Here is a 20,795-nt window from a genome sequence, read left to right as displayed (position 1 = left end):
AACTGTTTCTGGCCCTACATATCTGGGTTTTTCAATAGCTAAGAACATCAAAGTAAGGTCTAGGATGTATCCAAGTATAGCCACTAGGAATATTAGCCTCACCCATGACAAAAACTTTCTCCAAGTCAGTCTACAGGAGTTGCAACACCGTGTTGCTGAATCAAGCAATTGACCACAGCCTGGAAACAGCTCTTTTTCACAAAAGACGATCCTGATTCGACCCTCTGGTGCTAGGACTTCGGCAGAAGTTAAACTTAATTAGATGTCTTTACAGTATGGAAAAAGCAACAGAAAAAGTTCCATCCAAAATATAATGGCATCTGAAATTCTAAGCTATTTATATTACATTCAATACATAAGATCCCAATATCAGAGTTGCCAAAATTATAATTCATCAGTCTCATCTACCAAGGAGAAACAAGACTGAAGTGCAAAAGAAACAGATTTAAACAAATCACTTGAAAGAAAAGAAAAAAAAAACAAAGGCTAACTCCAACAACATTAATAGAAACAAATTAGAAAAACATCAAATAGAAGAAGAGAAGGAACAGGTGCAAACCAGATATGCCTAGTTAATTCAAAGAAGTGAAGACGCCGACTGCACGTTTTTAGTACTCTCCTTTTCCGATTCAATGTCAAAGAAGTCCTGAAGAGCAATCATTTTGATGGCACAGCACTTCAAGCTCTTAATTGCTTCAACACTTGCCGATGCTCCTGCAACTGTTGTTATTATAGGAACCTTGTAAGCAAGAGCCATCCGCCTTAGCTGCCGTCCATCAATCTGATCATGCGTATCACCTGAACTTGTGATCACCATCAGCTGGATCTGCCCGTTAGCAATCATATCACCAGCATGTGGCCGCCCCTCATGCATCTTCAGAACTCGCTCAACTGGGATACCTTCCAGTTCAAGAACATGGGCTGTCCCAGAAGTTGAAACAATCCTGAATCCAAGGCCACTAAATGACCGGGCAATTGTGGCAAGGTGGGGCTTTGTTAAGTCATTCAAGCTGAGAAACACAGTGCCAGAAACTGGTAGCTTCTGTCCAGCAGCAATTTGAGCTTTGGCAAATGCAACAGGAAACTCAAAATCAATACCCATTACCTCACCAGTGCTACGCATTTCGGGACCTAGCAATACATCGCATCCTTGGAATTTCTCAAATGGAAGAACAGCTTCCTTGACTGAAACATGTCTTGGGATTACCTCCTTTGTGAAACACAGGTCATGAAGAGACTTCCCTGACATGACAAGGGAAGCATATTTGGCCAATGGGTGACCAATTGCCTTGGACACAAATGGGACTGTACGGGATGCACGAGGGTTAGCCTCAAGCAAGAAAACACTCCCAGAAGCTGTGATTGCATATTGACAGTTCATGAGCCCACACACATTTAGCTTCTTTGCTAATATTGTAGTCCATGATCTAATTGTGTCCAAGCATGAAGAAGGGATGGTCTTCGTGGGAAGTGAGCAAGCAGAATCACCAGAATGGACCCCAGCCTGCTCAATGTGCTCCATTATCCCACCAATCACCACATTACCTTCGGAGTCAGCAAGGGCGTCAACATCAATCTCAATGGCATCGGATAAATATCTGTCAATCAATACAGGACGTTCAGGATCCACCTCAACAGCATTTTCAAGGTAGGTCACAAGCTTGTCATCGCTATACACAATCTCCATTGCCCGCCCACCCAACACATAGGAAGGCCGGACAACAACCGGGTAGCCTATGTCCATTGCAATGGCAAGAGCATCAGCTTCGCTCTTGGCAATGCCTCCTTTTGGCTGTTCAATCTTTAGATCGTTAAGGATTGCATTGAACCTCTCTCTGTTCTCAGCTGCATCAATGGAATCAGGTGATGTACCCCAAATGCGAACATGCCCAACCCCGCTGGCAGATAGGGGCCTGTGCTCGTCTAAGTAATTCTGGATAGGTAGAGCCAACTTCAAGGGAGTTTGACCACCGAACTGCACAATGATGCCATCAGGTCGTTCCAAGTCGATGGTGTTTAGAACATCTTCAACTGTCAACGGTTCAAAGTAGAGACGATCACTTGTATCGTAATCTGTAGATACTGTTTCAGGATTTGAATTCATCATGATTGTCTCATATCCTGCTTTCTGCGCAAACAGAAATTAAATTAAATTAACAAATTTAAGGCAATGTACGCATAAGGCTATAACTAAAGGGAATCCATGTGATGGCAAACAAGGCCATAATGTCTATGCATATAGCCTGTACCATTTTTCCCACCATCCAATCAACATGCACTTGGACAAATTCCTATTTTTACATAAATCAATTCTAAATTATGACTTAAAAGGATCCGATGTGAATCAATTCTAAACTCAGTCTGCTTAAGGCTGATAGCAGACTGATTACCAATCTGTGCCAATATCAGGTTCGAGATTAGTGATCCAACCACAGTTGATGCAACCAAATTAAAACAGTCCAATTCAATCCAACTACAGTTGATGCAACCAAATTAACACATTCCAATTCATGCAAATATGGCATTGCATGAAACTACTGTGGATTTTTAATTGGTGATGTTCACTTAAGACAATAGATTATGAAGAATAGGTTCCCTTCCCAGTACTACAATTTCACAAAAATAAATTTTCAGTTGAAATCACATTTAGCAGGTCAACCTATTGCTTAGAGTGCTGATAGCGACAATGAAGCCCATGTGCAGTCAATGGACCCAGGTTCACATAACAAGAGGCATGTGGAGACCAAAAACCATAGGAAGAAGAGAACATAAATAGCCTACAAACAGCAGAAGCAAAACAAATACCTGGAGAGCAAAGGATGTATGACAGCAGCAGTAGTCAAACTCAATACCTTGACCAATCCGGTTTGGTCCTCCACCTAAAATTAAAACCTTCTTCCTTTGAGTGGGAGCTGATTCACATTCAAAATCATAAGAAGAGTACATATAGGGAGTATTAGCCTCAAACTCTGCAGCACAGGTATCAACCCGCTTATAGGCTGGAGTGACACCCAAAGATAACCGCTTCAATCGAACTTCTTTCTCGGTAGATTTAGATGCAAAAGCTATCTGCTTGTCACTGAAACCTCTCCGCTTGACTTCATAGAAGTCATCCTTTGATAGATCAGATAAGCTACGAGACAAGAGGAATTGTTCCACATCTACCAGCTCTTTAAGTTGAGTGAGAAACCATTTGTCTATGAAACTCAGCTCATGAATATCATCCACTTTCATCCCCTTCTTCATTGCAGCATATATGGCATGTATACGATCCGGGTTTGGGACTCGGAGACTGTACTTCAATTGTTCCCAATCCCAGTCCATTTCCTTGAGCTGTGCGCAACCCCATCCAGAGTAGCCACACTCAAGCGATCGAACTGCTTTCTGAAAGGATTCTTGGAATGTTCGGCCTAGAGCCATGGATTCACCCACAGATTTCATTTGGGTCGTCAATATTGGTTGAGAACCTGGGAATTTCTCAAATGCAAACCGGGGTATCTGCATGATCATGTAAATAGAAGGGAAGAAAAATATGTGTAAGTAAAAAAATCTACTTAGATGTATTTAAAAGAGGGGGGCAGATGATTCTCTGCTTACATATAAGCCATTACATGTAAAAGCTAATCAGTAGATGTTTCAATTTAGACAATCACACACACCCTAGACCTGATTGATTGAAAATGTATGACAGATTATGGAATCAGACATAAAAAGGAATGGTTCAAGAAAAAACCACTAGAAGGAAATTGTATATGAACTTGATTAATAAATAATTAAGACAAGGATGATGGATTCAAAAGATTCGCAATATTTCAGGGGGCTCTTTACCAAGTCAATTAGCATGCTACTGAGAAAAAATTAGGGACAAAAAAAAAAAAAAAGATCATGGACCACACAAGCATCTTGTAGAACATTAAGAAATAGAAATTAAGTCTTGACAGATAATGCTTTTATATTTACAAGGAGCCCTAGACAACAAAATCATATCACAATTATGCAGTATGTTCAAAACAGCTTCAAGGCTTCGAGTGTCCGATGCAGACACAAAAGGGGCACACAAGAACCAACAAGAAAAAGGTTTTAGAGGGCAATGAATCTCCAAAAGCAATTCATTGAAAAAAGGTGCTTCTGACTAGATAAAATAAGAACTAAAAATCAACCATTAAGATTCCATTAAGAAACATGTTCAACTGAGAGGCAAGAGGATAAGCTAATCAACCAAACAAACTTCTTGTACAGCTACAAAGCTAAAGGAATACGGTTGGCACTTCTATCAAACCAACCATCAATCAAGAGGTCCAATAGCCCTATATATTCACATCATGAAAATCCAAAAAGAGTGCTATATATTTGGCACGTTATACAAACACAAATAAGGATTCAAATGTTAATCATAATGATACGCATTGCTACCCATTACTTGATTTCAAAACGGAATATTAAGCATGTCTCGATGCTAGATAGAACATCGATGACATGAAAATATTCAAATGCCAAATACTACAACAATTAACAAAGAAACATTAGCATAAATAACTAGTACAATAGAATGGAGAAAGACACTTGCCTTTGTCACCACATAATCTATGGAAGGCTCAAAACTAGCCGGTGTTTTCTTTGTGATGTCATTTGGAATCTGATCCAATGAGTAACCAACCGACAACTTTGCAGCCATCTTTGCTATAGGAAAACCAGTGGCTTTAGAAGCCAAGGCTGAGGACCTCGACACTCTTGGGTTCATTTCAATCACCATCACCTCCCCATCAACAGGATTGACAGCAAACTGCACGTTAGAACCACCACATTCAACTCCAATTTCCCTTATGATAGCAACAGAGTAATCCCTAAGCCTCTGATACTCTTTATCAGTCAAGGTCTGAGCAGGTGCCACAGTTATAGAATCCCCAGTATGAACCCCCATTGGATCAATATTCTCAATGGAACATATAATGACCACATTGTCCGCCAAGTCTCTCATCACCTCGAGCTCATACTCCTTCCACCCCAACAAGCTCTTCTCAACCAAAACCTGAGACGTCAAGCTGGCAGCAAGCCCCGACTTGCATATCGCCTCAAACTCTTCCCTGTTGTAAGCAATCCCACCTCCGGTTCCGCCCAACGTGAACGCAGGCCTAATGATCAATGGAAACTCCCCAATTGAATTCGCAATTTCCATACACTCGTCAAGAGTTGTCCCAATTCCCGAAGGTGGCGTCTTGACCCCAATATTTTCCATTGCTTGCTTAAACAACTCTCTGTCCTCTGCTTTCTTAATCGCCTCGAGCTTCGCCCCAATCAACTCAACGCCATACTTCTCTAAAACCCCACTTTCCGCTAATGCCACCGCGAGGTTTAGCGCGGTCTGGCCACCCATGGTGGGCAATATAGCGTCGGGCCTCTCCTTCTCGAGCACCTGCTCGACCAACTCGGGAGTCATTGGAGTAATGTATGTCTTGTCTGCCATATCTGGGTCAGTCATGATTGTGGCTGGGTTCGAATTTATGAGAACAACCTCATATCCTTCTTCCTTCAAAGCCTTGCAAGCCTGAGTTCCGGAGTAATCGAATTCGCATGCCTGCCCAATCACAATCGGCCCCGCCCCAAGTATCATAATTTTCTTCAAATCCGTCCTCTTTCCCGCCGGTGCTCCGCCGAAAGCCGCCGTCCCATTTGTGGAATCACTACCAACACCCTTCTCAGCCCGCACCGGGCTGGCTCGAACCCGGCTCGCCAACCTCGCCAAACCCACAAGCCGCGACCCAGTCCGGAGCTGGTTCGGGTAAAAGAAAATACGGAAACATGTGGGGTTGGACGAATACGGGTTCAAGGACGAAGAAATGGATCTCCCGGAGAAAGTTGCAGGGTGGTTCATGCAAAAACCCATGTCTAGTCAGAGGAAGAGCCAACGCTTTGAGCTTGGGGTTGAGTAGAGATTTGAGTGTGAGAATAAAGAAAGGAAGTATCTCTGATGTCTGAAGAGAATATAGACGGCGTTTACCGGGTGAAATGAGTGGGATATTGGTGGAGATAGTGGTATCAGCACGAGTATCAGCACATGATGGCTACCCAAAAGCTAGGCGATTAGGGTTTGGCTCTGTCTCCCCACCCAGGGTTTTGGGTTGGGTTTTGAGGGGCCAACCCAAATACAATGCCCAAGCCCAACCCAATCCCTTCAAGAGCAGAAAAGTTTTCTTCCCTGGGTAGAAAAATAGATCATTTTTGTTGAACACCACTTCGTTTGCTTCTTATATGGGCAATTTTCCTTTTTCTGTTTGTTCACAAACAAAAACCAGAAGATGGGAGTTGTTACAGTAGAGGTGAAGGCTCAAGGTCAAAGTAACCACCATGGGTCCAGGTGGTAGAAACAGAGAGAATTCTGGCTATTCAATTTCAGGTCAGATGGCAGGAGAATTGAGAGCATCACTCTTTCAAGGTAAAAGAAACAATGCACGATCCCATATCATGGGTGGATTGACTGTTTCTTTGATCGGGACTTGGATGATAATATAGGACTGATTTTTTCGGGTACCCATTTATCTCACTCTTAAGATAGATTTAAAATAAGAATAAATGCTTTGTGATAAATAACAGCGGGGATCGGATACGAGATGACTAAGATAAAGTGACCATTCCTATCTATTATCGTTTCCAAGGAATAGCCCAATGGATGGGAAGCGTAACTCAGCTGCTCACTCTCACCAGCCATGTGGGTAGCTGTTGTATGATTATTTGACGTAAGTTCTTTTATTAAGATAAGTGGAGAATGGAGATTCTACACTATCCTCAAGGAGTTTTTAGTATTTTACACAAGATAGAGTTTTTCCCATTTATGAAAGAATATCAAACTGCAAAGTGAGTGTTATTTTAATAATTTCTTAAGGCCATGACCAAACCCACAACAAAGGTATGATCATACCTACTACCCGGCCCCTTGATTGCTCTGGAGTTGGTGGCACGTGATTTTCACCCTTAAATTAGGATCAATTTAAGAGCTTGAATTGGATGACATTAGTGCATTCAACTTGGTCATTTACATTTTTCAGACAAAAAAATAAAAATAAAAAGTAAAAAATCAAAACAAAACAAAAGCCTTTTTTGTCTCTCATATCTTGTAAACTTCATTGTCGAATATGCTTGATGGGAACTCCTTTGATTTTCATCTCTTTTACTTTAGGACTTCATATTTTAGTCAATCAAGTAAAAATGGCTTTGAAAAAAAATATCAAGCTACAGTCCCATGACATGACTAGTTATGACTTATGAGAAATCTCTTCATCTATAACCGGACACACCAACCTCACTAGAAAGATGCAACAAGTATCAACAACTAGTACTTTGGAGAGGACGGAAGATATGAAGAAGCTTTTACCACAAATGAAAACACATTTGTTGACATAAAAAAAATCCAAGGAATAAATTCCTTGTTTCATCCTCCACACCCATGAAAATGACATTTTTTAGAGGCAAAGAATAAATTTCTATTCATATTAGACAACACCTATTGTTATTAAAGGATTCAAAGGGCAAATCCCTTCATTCTATCTATTACTAGTCCTAATATCAACTTAAGAAGGACTTTTTTGGGATAATAGACCAAATTGGTTATCATAAGGGAATATTATCATTGGTATTAAAGGAACTAATCTCCAACGCAAACTCTAACAGTTGATATTGTATAAAAAGAAAAAAAACTCTATTTAACATTTCATTTTATATCTTGAATAAGTTATATCTATTTTAATATATGAATAATACATTGGAGTGACTAGGTTTGGATTTGTAAATGACCATGGTGGAAAGCATTAAACCTATACATGAGTTCATTGTTATCAATTCCTTACAAACCAAAAATTAGTTTACAATCATAAAAGAAAGTGATCAATCCCTTTTGATTGATTGCAATGCATAGCTATTATATTATACAATGTGACTTGACTTAATCATAAGAGTGGTTAAGCTCACAACTTCTACATTGGCACTTGTGTTGGACATGAATCGCTTATTAGAAAGCTTCATAAAATGACTTTCATAAAGTGTTAAAGATTGATTAGTATGTTAGATAGGAAGTGTTTTTAATTATGAAAGAATTAATTGATTCTAAGTTCCTGATCGCTTGGATTTTTCGTCATTTATTAGATCAAAACAAAATTTATAACCTAATTCACTATTTTAGAGTAGCTTCTACCTGATTAAAAATGGTTTTAGTACAAACTACCGTAGTATAGTGGTTTTTAGGTGTCGTCCACAAGGATGGATTATTCCCAGTAATTAAGGCTTGAATGAGAGGATAAGAAATTATTGTGATCAAGTGAAATTTATTTGAAAATTCATAATAAAAAATCAATTTAACAATGGTCTAAAATTGATAAGAAAAATAAAATGTAAAATAAAAGAAAATTAATAGGAGATGAAATTCTCGGAGTTCGGATTTTCTAGAAAACAATTTCCATGGTGAATATATATTGAGATCTAATTTTCATCAAGTTAGATTGAAAATCTAAATTTTCATCTAAACCGATTTTTGATTTAGTTTCAGGTCTAGATTTAATTTCTCTTCAAATTAGGTCATTTAATCCAAGAGGTAAATTCAAATCATATATTCAACTCATCTTAAATTATCTTCCAATGATTCACACAATGCAACTATTCAATCTCATCAAATCAGCTTTAAGAATTTGATGAATCTACCTAGTTTACATTGTAGTAATCATCCAAGACAATTTGAAGAGAAAAATCCTCAAATTTCAATTAATCAATCAATTGGATTAAATTGTCCTTGCAATTCAAACTCATTTCTCTAATTCACCATAGATCTTGCCTCTAGATCATCACTCCTCTGAGAAAAACGAGATTTAGCCACTCATGCTTGGAGATTTGGTCTCACAAGGCATGTTTGGCTAGCGAGAAAATGAAAGAAAATGAAGTAAAGTAGAAAATTCTATAGAGAGAGGAAATTTGGAAAGTTTTACAATTAGAAATGTATCAAAAGTCTCCTAAATGAGTAAATCAAGTTTCTATTTATAGGCTAAGGTCAAGTGGACACTTGGCATCATCTAAGAAGTCTTCCGGAGGCTTCTTCACCAATAAATCTGGAAAAAATGCAACTTCGCACGAGCTCCAACAATTTCGCACGATTGTGCAAAGTGGAAAATTCATTAGTACCATTTTTGCTTTCCTGGGGCATTTCTCATGACTGTGCAAAATTTTCGCATGGTCATGCAAAATCGGTTTTCACTTTTCTCCTTTGAGCTGCAACCAAATTCCCTTTTGGTCCATTTCGCATGACTGTGCAAATTTTCCGCATGTTCATACGAAATGAGAAAAACATAGTTTTTCAACTCCTTTTGCCATTTCTTCTATTTCTTTCTCTTGATTCCACTTCAACTACCTCCAAATCAACTCCAAATCCCAGTCTAAACTAATTGCATTACTTCTTTCATTATGCATTTGGATCATCATCAACTTTATTTATTCTCTTCAATTTGATTCATCTCTTTTGTCACCAATTTATCAAAATCATACATTGAAATGACTCCAAAACTTCATAAAACTTGTTAGTAACTCTTATAAGGGCAAAAACATGTTAATTGAGTGTTTTAGGCATAATTACTACTCAAAAGATGTGAAAGTCATGAGAATTATTATTTAAAATATGTTCTTTTTAAGTAACAATCAATTCCTGCATTGTACAATTTAATTTACGTATGGATGATCTTAAGATTTATAATAGAAGTACAATTGTTTTGAGTTTGTGGGTTCATTGATTCAACAAAGGAATTTATGTAGAAAATAGACTCTTAGTTAACAATGTATGATCACAAGCATATAAGCTTAATGATTTCATCCAAACAAAATGATTTGTGAAATATTTTTCTATTATTATATATATATATATATGCATTATAAAAGGGATGTGTTTTATTAAAAGAACTTTTGCATCTTTTTAGTAAGTGGTCATATATTGATGAGTCAAAGATCCAACAAAAGTATAAATGGTTAATTAATAAGGTAGATAATCTTTTCATTTCTTTGAATTAACCATTATCATGGAGGGACCCATTTACAGGACATATAATAAGTTTTGGGTCTTAGCTTACTATGTTATACTTCTTGGAGTGTAGCCATGGGATTATAGTAGAATATGGTCATGGTTTATCAATATCAATTAGACAATAAAGATTGGTTTTAGGATAGAGTCCTTAAAAGTATGACACGATGTAGCAATAAATGGATTATTCTGATTCTTCTTTTTCTATTGCATTTATGTATTATATATGTTGGGTATTTAGGCTTGACATCTCTTGCATTGCACATGACTTGAGTGTGGTAAGGGTCATACGAAAGATTGAAGTTATGAGTCTCTTACAAGTAGATAATTTATTCACAATTGGTTCATGGATTTAGACAATCCATTTAATGTTATAATGCACTCTTAATTAAAGGGATGACTAATCTTGATCATTATAATGAGTTTCCATGGTAAGTGCATTGATGTGTATGGTTGGTTATACATCGGATATAATCAATAGTGAGTCATCATGACATTAGTCATCGGGTAGTCATAACCTCATTAAACTACTATAATGTATGGGCTATCAACCTTGAGAGGATACTGAACTTGTGTTAAAGTTATTAGTGACTTTGATTTATGGGTGCGACTCGAAGGTCGTCATATATCCCTATGGATTAGATTACTCTTGATGAAGACTAGTGACAACATGTATACTCAAGGTAAGCACAATGAAATTTCATAGGATTGAGACAATGTATCCTTTTAGGTGATCCTAAGTATATGTAATCATAAAATCTGTAGTCGTAGTAATTCCTTTAGTGGAATATGATATATACATTTTTTATAAACTAAAACATATCAATTAATCACATAATAGGAGGATCTATAATTCATATATTAAAGAGGTAATTTTTAAAAGTTGATAACTCATATATAATTCATTAGATTACGAACATCAATTTATAAAGAGTCTACATATAGTGAATAATAGGTCATAGACCTAAATTTTTATATCCTATTGTAATATACATAGGATACTGAAGTGTAGTCAACTCTATATAGAGATGTGATGAGTCAACTTCAAAATTGGATTTTAAGAAAGTTAGTATTTTCCTATGGGTTCCAATAGTTTCTACTTAAGCACATATTCCTTGATAGCATTTATTAGTGTTAGTTGAGTTTATGTTAGCCTATGGGTTCTTTTAAGTACATTTTGATAATAAAAAAACAAAATTAAGAACACTTATATGTTTAAATTAAGTGAAGTTTTCAAGTTTTATCGTTAAATTCAAAATAAAGCTCAAGTATGTGCATCAAATATTCAATCACCATGAAAAACCAGGTCCTTGAAGATATAAGATGTCTAGGAATGTATATAAGATGAATCTCATGGGTGCACTTAGGATAAAACTACTTTTATTCACTTTCAAATGCTACTCATTCAAATATGTCTTAGCTTGAAAATGACTTTCTATTTTTAAAATTAATGAATATAAATTTCATTTCAAAACCTTAATCTTAATTCTTTCAAAAATGCCTTATAAATATTTTTAAATGAAATACTCAACTTACTTGAAGAAAAAAAATTAAAACAAAAACTTTTTGATTGATTTATAGTATAATTGGTCAAGGGTGCGTGAAATCGATTGAACTGATTAGGTTTTCTTAGTAGATGATCAATCAAACTTACATAAAATTTTCTCTCTCTTCTAATAGTTGGTGTATAGTCGATTGAGGTCCAATCAAGACATGATCAAGCATTAAAAACATCGGCAATCACCTGCAAAGCATTAAATGCCCCAACGATTACCTAACTAGTTAAATTAGAGCTTGACTAGTTGGGGTCTTTTGTGTATTTTTGGGCACTTAAGCTAGTTTTCTATAAATTGGAGAGCTCTTTTACATTTATTAATACTTGCATTGAATTGTTTTTCATTACTTTCTCTTATTTAAATCTCTTTATTTATGTGCATTCAATCTTTCACTTGCAAATCTTTTAGTAACTAATTGAAATCATTCTAGTTCTTTTTTTGTATTGAGCCCTATTTGTATTAGGATTGAGGGCATCAAATCCTCATTTTGTTTTTTCAAATTCAAGTGTTTAAGACTTCAAATTGGTTGAGAACTTGAAGAGAGTGTAGTTCCTATTAAAGTCATAAATCCAAGTGTACAAGATTAAAGGCTTGAGTTGAAGTCTTGGTTAATGGAATCTTCACTCAAAAAGGAGATTGGACGTAGACGGGATTGCTGAATCATTATAAAAATGTTTGTACTTCTCTCTCTTCTACTCTTTAATTACTTGCACTATTAATTGTTTGTTTTGTTGCTTTGATTTCTAAATCTCAAAAAGTTTTAATTACCCAATTCACCTCTCTCTCTCTCTCTCTCTCTCTCTCTCTCTCTCTCTCTCTATCTCTATCTCTCTCATGGGTATTTTTGTTAATTAATTACCTTTGTTTCATATTCTATATTCACATGTATGCATAAGGGTGTTCTAGTAAAAATGGAAGGTTGCACAAAAGTTTATGAATATTTACATGTGCACAAGAGTTTAGTATTCCAATTCATTCAAGAGAGATGAGAGCTTTAAACACCAACCTTAAAGAAAATTTCACTATTCTAATGTTAGGATTCAAGGAAGAGTCATCATAGTTAAGATCATTATGTTTATGAGATCTACAATGATTATTGCGCCTTCAACACATCTCTTCACCCACAAGATTTGATTTAGGAATATATAAATCTCAAGTATGATGCCTTTGTTCTCTATATTTTGTTTTGATATGCAATTTTGCTTCTGTTATTAGATTACGAGAGACTCTAGGATAGTTCTATTTGCACCCCTATGATCCAGGGTTTGAAATGGAGCAATCTAGATACTCCAACAATTTGTTTTAATGTTAATATTTTGATAAAGAATCAAATAATAGAGTAACTAAGGATCACAATAGAGCATGTATTTTTGGGTACCCACCCCACCATTAATAAGACAAGTTTAGGATGAAGATTAATGGTTTAAGGAAAGACTTAAAACTTTTTTAAAAATGTAGGTGTTAGCCTAAGGGTTCTCCTAATTTAGTTTTGATGATTACAAAATAAGGTTAAAGTCACTAATGGTTTATGCCAAGTTAATCATTTTAGGTTGAAGGAGCTATAAAAGAAGATTAATACCTTGAAGATTTAAAATGAACTAAGACTTATTTTAAGGTTATCACTTTTTGGGCACTTGAGTCTAAATATTTTCACGCACTTAAAGTTTCAAAATCATCATTCTTCGAACTTAAAAAATCACATTTCATTAGAAATTGGATGACTCCAGATTTTTAATAAAACCCTGACTCTAATTCTTCCTAAACTTGTTTTAAAGGGTTTTGTGAAGCCGAATATAAATTATTAGAGGTTCTTGACCTCAAATTGGGGTCTTTAATGCACATTATATTGCAATTAATTGAGATAATGAGGAGTCAATTGAATCGATTGGGCTCGATCTATCAAGGTGTATTTGCACATACTCTTTCTTTCAATAGCATATATTCAACTGATTAAGGGTTTAAACCCTGATGGTCACTTATCAGTGCATTAAATACATAACAACTAGTGAATCGATTGAGCCATTTTTGAGGGTTTTGGGGATTTCGAACTGAAGACCTATAAATTGAAGTGTTTAAGAGCATTAATGAATATGAAACTCATTAAATTCAATTGTTAAACCGTATTTCTTCTCATTCAAAGCTTTTTTAAGTGCTTTAAATTCAAAACTTGCTATTTTTCTCAAGAGTACTTTCAAGTCCTTCCTAATTTTTCATTCATATTAAGAGTCTCACTTGCTACTAGAATTAGAGTTCATGAATGGGATAATTGTGTTTTGGGCCTCACTGGGCCCAAAAATTAACATTTGGTTCATATATCATGCATATTTAAGCCCAAGACCCAAACAAAGTGTGAAAATTAAGATGAAGGATATTGTATTTCATTAATCCCTAAAATACCCTTAACCCTTACATAAACACAAGTAAGTGTGAATTTCAATTTTTTTCCCCCTTTCTATTCCCTATTAAGTATTACTCATTTCTAACTTTTCTTTTTCTTTTTCTTCCAATCGATATTTCTATTTTATGTCAAATAAAAAGCAATAATGTTTTTTTGTTTTTCATTTTTAAAGATATTGAATCTTTTTGCTCTTATTATAAGCAATGATAAAAATTTTGGGATTTTTCATCAAAATATTTTTTTATCTTTTTGTATTTATCTTTTAGTTTAATTTTCATTTTTTATTTTAAATTTATATTACCCTTTCATTTATATTTTTATCTTATTTTTAATTATTTTTTATATTTTCTACATTAACCATATTTTAAAAAAAATAAAAATTGACTATCACTTCACTTTATTATATATATATCCTTTTAGATTTTTAATTTTTAATGTTTTTATTTTAAAATTTTTAAAAAGATAAATTTATTGAAAAAAATAACTAAGATATGAAGTTCGAATATTATATTAATAATTTTTCTTATCTGACTAATGCAAAGTATTTTGACTCACAACAAGAAAATTGTCAATACAATTTTTTAGTTAAACTTTAGAAATTAAATTTCAAATAAAATATATTATATAAAATTTTATCTAAAAATTATTGAAAGTGGTATTTAATTTTTTTTTATTGACTTTCAAACTTATCTAATTTTTTACTTGAAATGTAATAGAACATGTTTACAAAAAAAAAAAAAAAAATAGTTTTTCATTTTTTAAATAAATGAGTATAAATATATTAAAATAATTAAAGATAATCTTAGTAAAATATTTGATAAATATGATTATAATTTCAAATATAGATTCATTTGGATAAAATTTCACAAAAAAAAAAAAAAATAGTGGAAATAAAGAACATTGCTAAAACTACAAAAACAAAATATGCAATTACAAAATTTTGATGATGAAATTTGAAACAATTCTTGAGTGAGAGAATTTGAGTGGGGAAAAAAATCTTTGAGTGGAAAAAAATGGAAAAGTTTTTCAAAATCACTTGAAATCCTTAACAAAAAGTAGTATTGTACACCCTTATACAATTAGTAAATTTGTCGTGTACAGTTAGTGTAATACCCTTGTACAATAACTAAAATTTCATGCATCATCTCATGAATATTTGACAATAGGTCGGTTAATCATGTTTGCATTGGTTTGGTTTTAAAAAAGAAGAAAAATTCTTGTATAATTTTGTTTTACAATCATCATAAGTGAGGTACCTATTCAAATGATCATATACAAGTTAGATAAAGTGCATGAGATGAATGTATGCTTAACCAATGTGTGTAGAGAATGTCATTTATTATCGGTTTTGGGAAATAAACAAACAAGTTTTTCAGAATCACTTAAAATCCTTTACAAATAATAGTCTTGTATACCCTTATACAGTTAGTATATTTGTCATGTACACTTAGTGTAAATACCTTGTACAGTGACTCAAATTCCATATACCCCCATACTCAATGTGTAACCATAGGTAGGTTAACCATGTTTTCATTGATTTGTTTCAAAAAATAGTGGAAGATGGAAAAACAAAATTTTCTTTCAAACATCATTAGTGGGATAAGTATTCGAATTATCATATGCGAGTTAAATAAAGTGTATAAGATGAGTGTGTACCTTAAGAGTGTGCAATCCTTAGATGATAAGACCAAAAAAAAAAAAAAAAAAAGTTGTCCAAAATTGATTAAAATATTTCACAAAGGATAACCTTGTATACCCCTTGTATAGTTAGAACATTTGTCTTGTACAGTTAGAACATTTGCCTTGTCTAATTGAACATTTACCTTGTACAATTAGTATAACACCCTTGTACAATGGTGCAAATTTCATCCATATGAATACATTATATGCCATATATGATGTGTGAGTGATGTTTCCAATGGTTTGATTTAAAAAATGATATAAAACATAAAAACAAAATTTTTCTCTAAACATCATTATTAAGGTAAGTATTTGAATTGTTATAGGCTAGTTAAATAAAGTACATGAAATAAAAGAATTTGTGGTAGGAGAACATATAATCCTTAGATGACAAGAAAAAAAAAATTTGTTCAAAATGTACAATTTTGTACACCTCTTATACAATTAGTGTAATAACCTTGTATAATGGTATAAATTTCATATATATGTATAAATTATATCCACATGAATATGTAAACTATGTTCCTAATAGTTTGACATTTAAAATAATTAAACAAATAAAACGTTATTTTATTTTATTTTCAATGCAAAATGTAATTAAAAATAAGACAAATAAATTACTTAAAAACTATTATTTAAGCCAAGTTTATTTATTTATTTCCTTTTATTTTTGGAAATAAAGAAAAAAGAATAAAAAATTTATTTAACCATAAGAATATAAGATTAGTTAGAAAATACCAAATTTATTTATTTATTTCATTTTATTTTTGGAATTAAAGAAAAAAAATAAAATTTTATTTAACCATAAAAAATATTTATATAAGATATGTTAAAAAATAGAAATAACCCCAAATTTATTTACTTATTTCATTTTATTTATTTAAATAAGAAAGTAATTTATTTTAATAGATTAAAATGTGCACAATTGATTTATTACTTTGTTAATTATGGATATATTAAAATTTTCTATTAGACAAAAAATAAATAAAAAAATAAAATTAAAAAGAGTAATAAATATATATAATTTAGTTATTTAATTATTTTTCATATAAAAGATAGTCCCACAAAAAACACATAATTGATCAATTTCTTTGTTTAATAGTAAACATACTATATTTTATTATTATTATTATTAAAATAACTAATGGAAAAAAATAAAAATGGATAATCAATGAATGAAATTTAATTCTTTTTATTATTTTCATATAAAAAATAGTACTAAACAAGGGTTTCAATTTTTATTTTTAAAAATAGTTTTCATTTTTTAATTAAATGTTTTTTCAAAAAGAAAATATAAAAAATATAAATCATATTACCATTTTTTTAGAAAGTATTTTTTAAAATAGTTTTTGAACATAATTTTTCTTTATTTATAATTTAAAATATAAAATAATGTTGATTTTCAATTATTTATAAAAAAAAAAATTAAAAACAATGAGAATTGTTAAAATAGAATTATTATGATTGCATAAATAGTGGTGCAATAAAGACAAAAAAAACTTATGTGAAAGGTCATTAAGTATTTTAGTTCATCACTGTTTTATATCCTTAAAAGGTAATATATAAAAATTTAAAGGATATATTCGTCTTTTAACATCTTATATCATTTCCATCAATTATGGAAGTTATATGGACCAAATGTTAATTTTTGGGCCCACCTGGGCCCAAAACACAATTCTCCCTTCATGAATTCACCTTCATTTATTATTGTGGGAAAGTTTTTCAAGTAAGGTAGATCAATTAAAGTGATCATAAAGATCCATTAAAACATTGGAATCCAAATATATTGGAAGCTTATGGTTCAAACTTTGAAACTAATGAAACCTCACTCGGTTAGAAGTTTGAGAAGAGAGGACCTAGGTGGCTTACTAAACCAATATAAAGAGTTTGCATTTTCTTTTCTCCATCTTTTAATTTTACTCATCACTTAATCATTATGATCTTTGTATCTTACTTACAATTGATTTTTTTCGAAAAAAGACTAATTCCTCCCATTTTTTGGTGTATAATTAAGTTGAATTAGTTTTTCATACTAAAATAGGTTCAAATATTGGTTTATCTTACCCCACGCATCCCTTATTATATACATACATATATATATAATTTAATTTTTTTTTATTTTCTTATTTTAACACATATAAAATAATAAAAATACTTTTCTCTATAAAAAAATATAGAATTTTATAATACTTATTTATTTGTAATTTAAATTTTAAATACAAATGAGAATGAGAATAGGTTTTTATGAATGAGACAAGATTGGGATAGGGCATAACCCATCTCAAACCCACCTTGTTGTCCTATCTAAGAATGACCATCAAATCATAAGAATAACTTCTCTTAGACCTAGCGAAGATATATGCTTTACTTATAGAAAAAGTTTTGCAATGGAGAATGGACTTAAATAATTGATTGAAGTAATGTGAGAATATATTTAAATTAAAAAATGGGGTTTCTACCTTAGGGGCATTTTTGGAATTTTATGTGTCCCAATACTTCCACGTATGAATATAGATCATTGTTGTGATTTCATTTATGGAAGTCGACTAATTTTTTTGGGGCATGAAAGAAATATTTTAAAGTTGTGCAAAGTTTAAATCAATTAATGTTTCATAAATAAAGTATTAGAGCTTATAATTTAATAATTTATTCCTAATTAGGAATAAATTAAAAAATGAATTTTATTAAAAATCTTGTTAAATTATTTCCAAAATTATATTATATAAATATTCTAAAATTCTTGTGGAAGATATTTTAGAATAATGATATAATTGCAAATAGATAACTTAAATGGAATGAATTGATAAAACTAGAAGACAGTAATAATTTTTTTTTTTAAACTCTCTTTCTCTGTTGAAACCTTACCCTTCAAAAGAATTTTTTTTTTTCTAGATTGTTATTTTTTCAGTATATGGAGAACCTACATACGCAAGTACACAAAGATCAACAAGGATGTTGTTGAAGAGTGTTTGGTATGAAAGTTTCAACAAAGTTTGTGAATTTATATAGGACAGATTTAGAGACACCAAAGACAAGACTCTAAACAATTTTAGATTTTAAAATAATGGTTTCGATTTTTAGTTAACATGAGTGATCTTTTATGTTTTTTATTAATATTTTGAATGAGGTAATTTTGCATTTGAATTTATTTTTTGAAGATCTAGATAAGCAAAATGATTTGTTCTTATAAGTCTAAAAATTCTAAGTTTTAAATTTTTTATAAAATTTTTAGCTTTACTTTGTCTCATCTATTAGAGAAAGACACCAATCAACTTCTAAGGACTTGAGGGTTAAGTCTCCTTCATATCTAAAGTTGATTTCAACATAGGACCATGCTTTAGAACACCAATCAGAAGATTGAAGAAAGAAACATTGTTAATATACTCTATTTCTTTTATTTCTTCCTACTCAATGTCTAAGCTAGTTATAACAACCATTGCCACTTTGGTAAAAAATGAAAGTGGTTGAAATGGCTCATGCCATAACCAACCTTATAAAGATTATTGAAGATAAGAACTCATACATCGCCTTGCTTAGCTAGAGAGCAAGCTTCAAATGCAAAATATCACATAGTTAAGCCAAGAACATTGCAAATTTTCTATTGTATATTCATTAAAAAGCATCCTAAAGAATTGAACAATGTGCCTTGCAAAAGAAGGATTCATGTGAACCTTGATGAAGTGACAAAGCCAAACAATACTACAATCACTTTTATATTGTTTGACTTTATATAATTACCTGCTTCACTAACGTCATTTATAGCTTTCCATTAAATTTCCTTATAAGAATGCACATCCATCAACTTTGAATTGAAGTCAAAATAAATAATGCTCCTCAAAACAGAGCTTAAACTATATGATGTTAATTTACAAGAATCGGAAATGTTTAAGACACACAAAAACAAAAGTTCTCTCTATTGAAAGCCTAAAAAGATGATTTAGGAAAAACTTAGTATTCCCGTAAGACTAAAACACTAGTTTAGCGAAGGTTATGGCCAAAAAGAAGAAAGAAAAAAAAAAAATCTTCCTCTAAACTACATCATAACTTAAAATGGGATCTGACAAGCACTCCATGTCATCATGCAATTTTGGCAATCTATATATTCAAGATTTATGGCACAATCATAATTCATAACATAAACAGGCAATCATGCAGGTTTATGCCACAATCATCCACCCCATTAGTGAAAAAAAAAAATGTGGTTCAAAACTAGTTTAGTACCCCTCACTTTTGTGTTTGGAAAGCAACCTAACAATCCCAAGAGGATGAGAAGACAACTTGATGTGATGGCACATCCCAACAGTTTGCACAAGTTAAAAGGCTCTATGCAATTATAAAATGCACAAAATGTGGACAACAAGAACATAACAAAAGCATCTTATTTAATGAGAAAGGAGAACACCAATAATCAACAAACCTAAGCCCAAGCCCAAGCCCAAGCCCAAGCCCAAGTCCAAGTAATAGGCTTACTTCACCTTGCAACCATGATGACTTGTGCGCTCTTAAACGGCTTATAGTCACAGTTTTTTGTTGATCAAGTCAAGTAATTAACTTTTTTAATAAAAATTCTTATATCCTCTATACTTTTATTCAAAGTCTCAAATTTTCTTCTTCCATTTTTCTCGTCGCAAAGCAACCCAACGATGATGCGTGTCCAATTCTCCTATATTAAAAGATTCAATCTAATAAAAATACTCATACTCACCATTACTCTGTATTTAAAGAAGTTTTACGTCTACCGGTAAAAGAAAACGAGACTAAAAGAAAAAAGAAAATTACGTGATACAAACCTTATAGTTTTCGTACTACATAAAACCTTATTTCCTAATTTGCATATGTCAAAAAGATGTTTTGTTGATAAATCTTTTTCGTAACGACAATGAGTAGCTTATAGTTTAGGTGAACATAAGAAATCAATAAGGGGGGAATAGATGCCAAAGTTGAGAAAAGATAGACATTGGCAGCTATTGATTTTAATGGCAACTTATGCTAACTTCTCATCAAATTAATCAAAGGCAATGTCATGACATTAAAAAAATCAAGGGAACATGTTACATTAGTATTTAAAGGGATTGTCGTTAATGGGATGCACTGCAAGTGGATGGAAGAGTCA

The 20,795-nt window shown here is 32.5% G+C and overlaps 1 protein-coding gene across 1 annotated transcript; it reads right to left on the bottom strand.

Moving 5' to 3' along the window:
- Window positions 1-302: 302 nt before the first annotated feature.
- On the bottom strand, window positions 303-6,434 carry LOC117916201 (carbamoyl-phosphate synthase large chain, chloroplastic). The gene is made up of 3 exons (XM_034832111.1): window positions 4,568-6,434; window positions 2,806-3,498; window positions 303-2,128 (listed from the first exon to the last, which is right to left on the bottom strand). Exons 1-3 carry the CDS (start codon window positions 5,882-5,884, stop codon window positions 578-580), a joined length of 3,561 nt encoding a protein of 1,186 aa, XP_034688002.1. The 5' UTR covers window positions 5,885-6,434; the 3' UTR covers window positions 303-577.
- Between the last annotated feature and the right edge of the window lie 14,361 nt (window positions 6,435-20,795).

The sequence above is a fragment of the Vitis riparia genome, chromosome 6, assembly GCF_004353265.1.
Source record: "Vitis riparia cultivar Riparia Gloire de Montpellier isolate 1030 chromosome 6, EGFV_Vit.rip_1.0, whole genome shotgun sequence".
NCBI lineage: Eukaryota > Viridiplantae > Streptophyta > Magnoliopsida > Vitales > Vitaceae > Vitis > Vitis riparia.
This window is presented reverse-complemented; position numbering and strand designations above follow the sequence as displayed.

Bases quoted from the DNA above. Each gene is read 5' to 3' on its own strand.
- LOC117916201 (XM_034832111.1), bottom strand. From the start codon at position 5,884: ATGGGTTTTTGCATGAACCACCCTGCAACTTTCTCCGGGAGATCCATT. The intron at 3,499-4,567 runs GCAAGTGTCTTT...ATGATCATGCAG, and splicing joins TAGATTATGTGGTGACAAAG to ATACCCCGGTTTGCATTTGA. The intron at 2,129-2,805 runs GTATTTGTTTTG...CTGTTTGCGCAG, and splicing joins ATACATCCTTTGCTCTCCAG to AAAGCAGGATATGAGACAAT.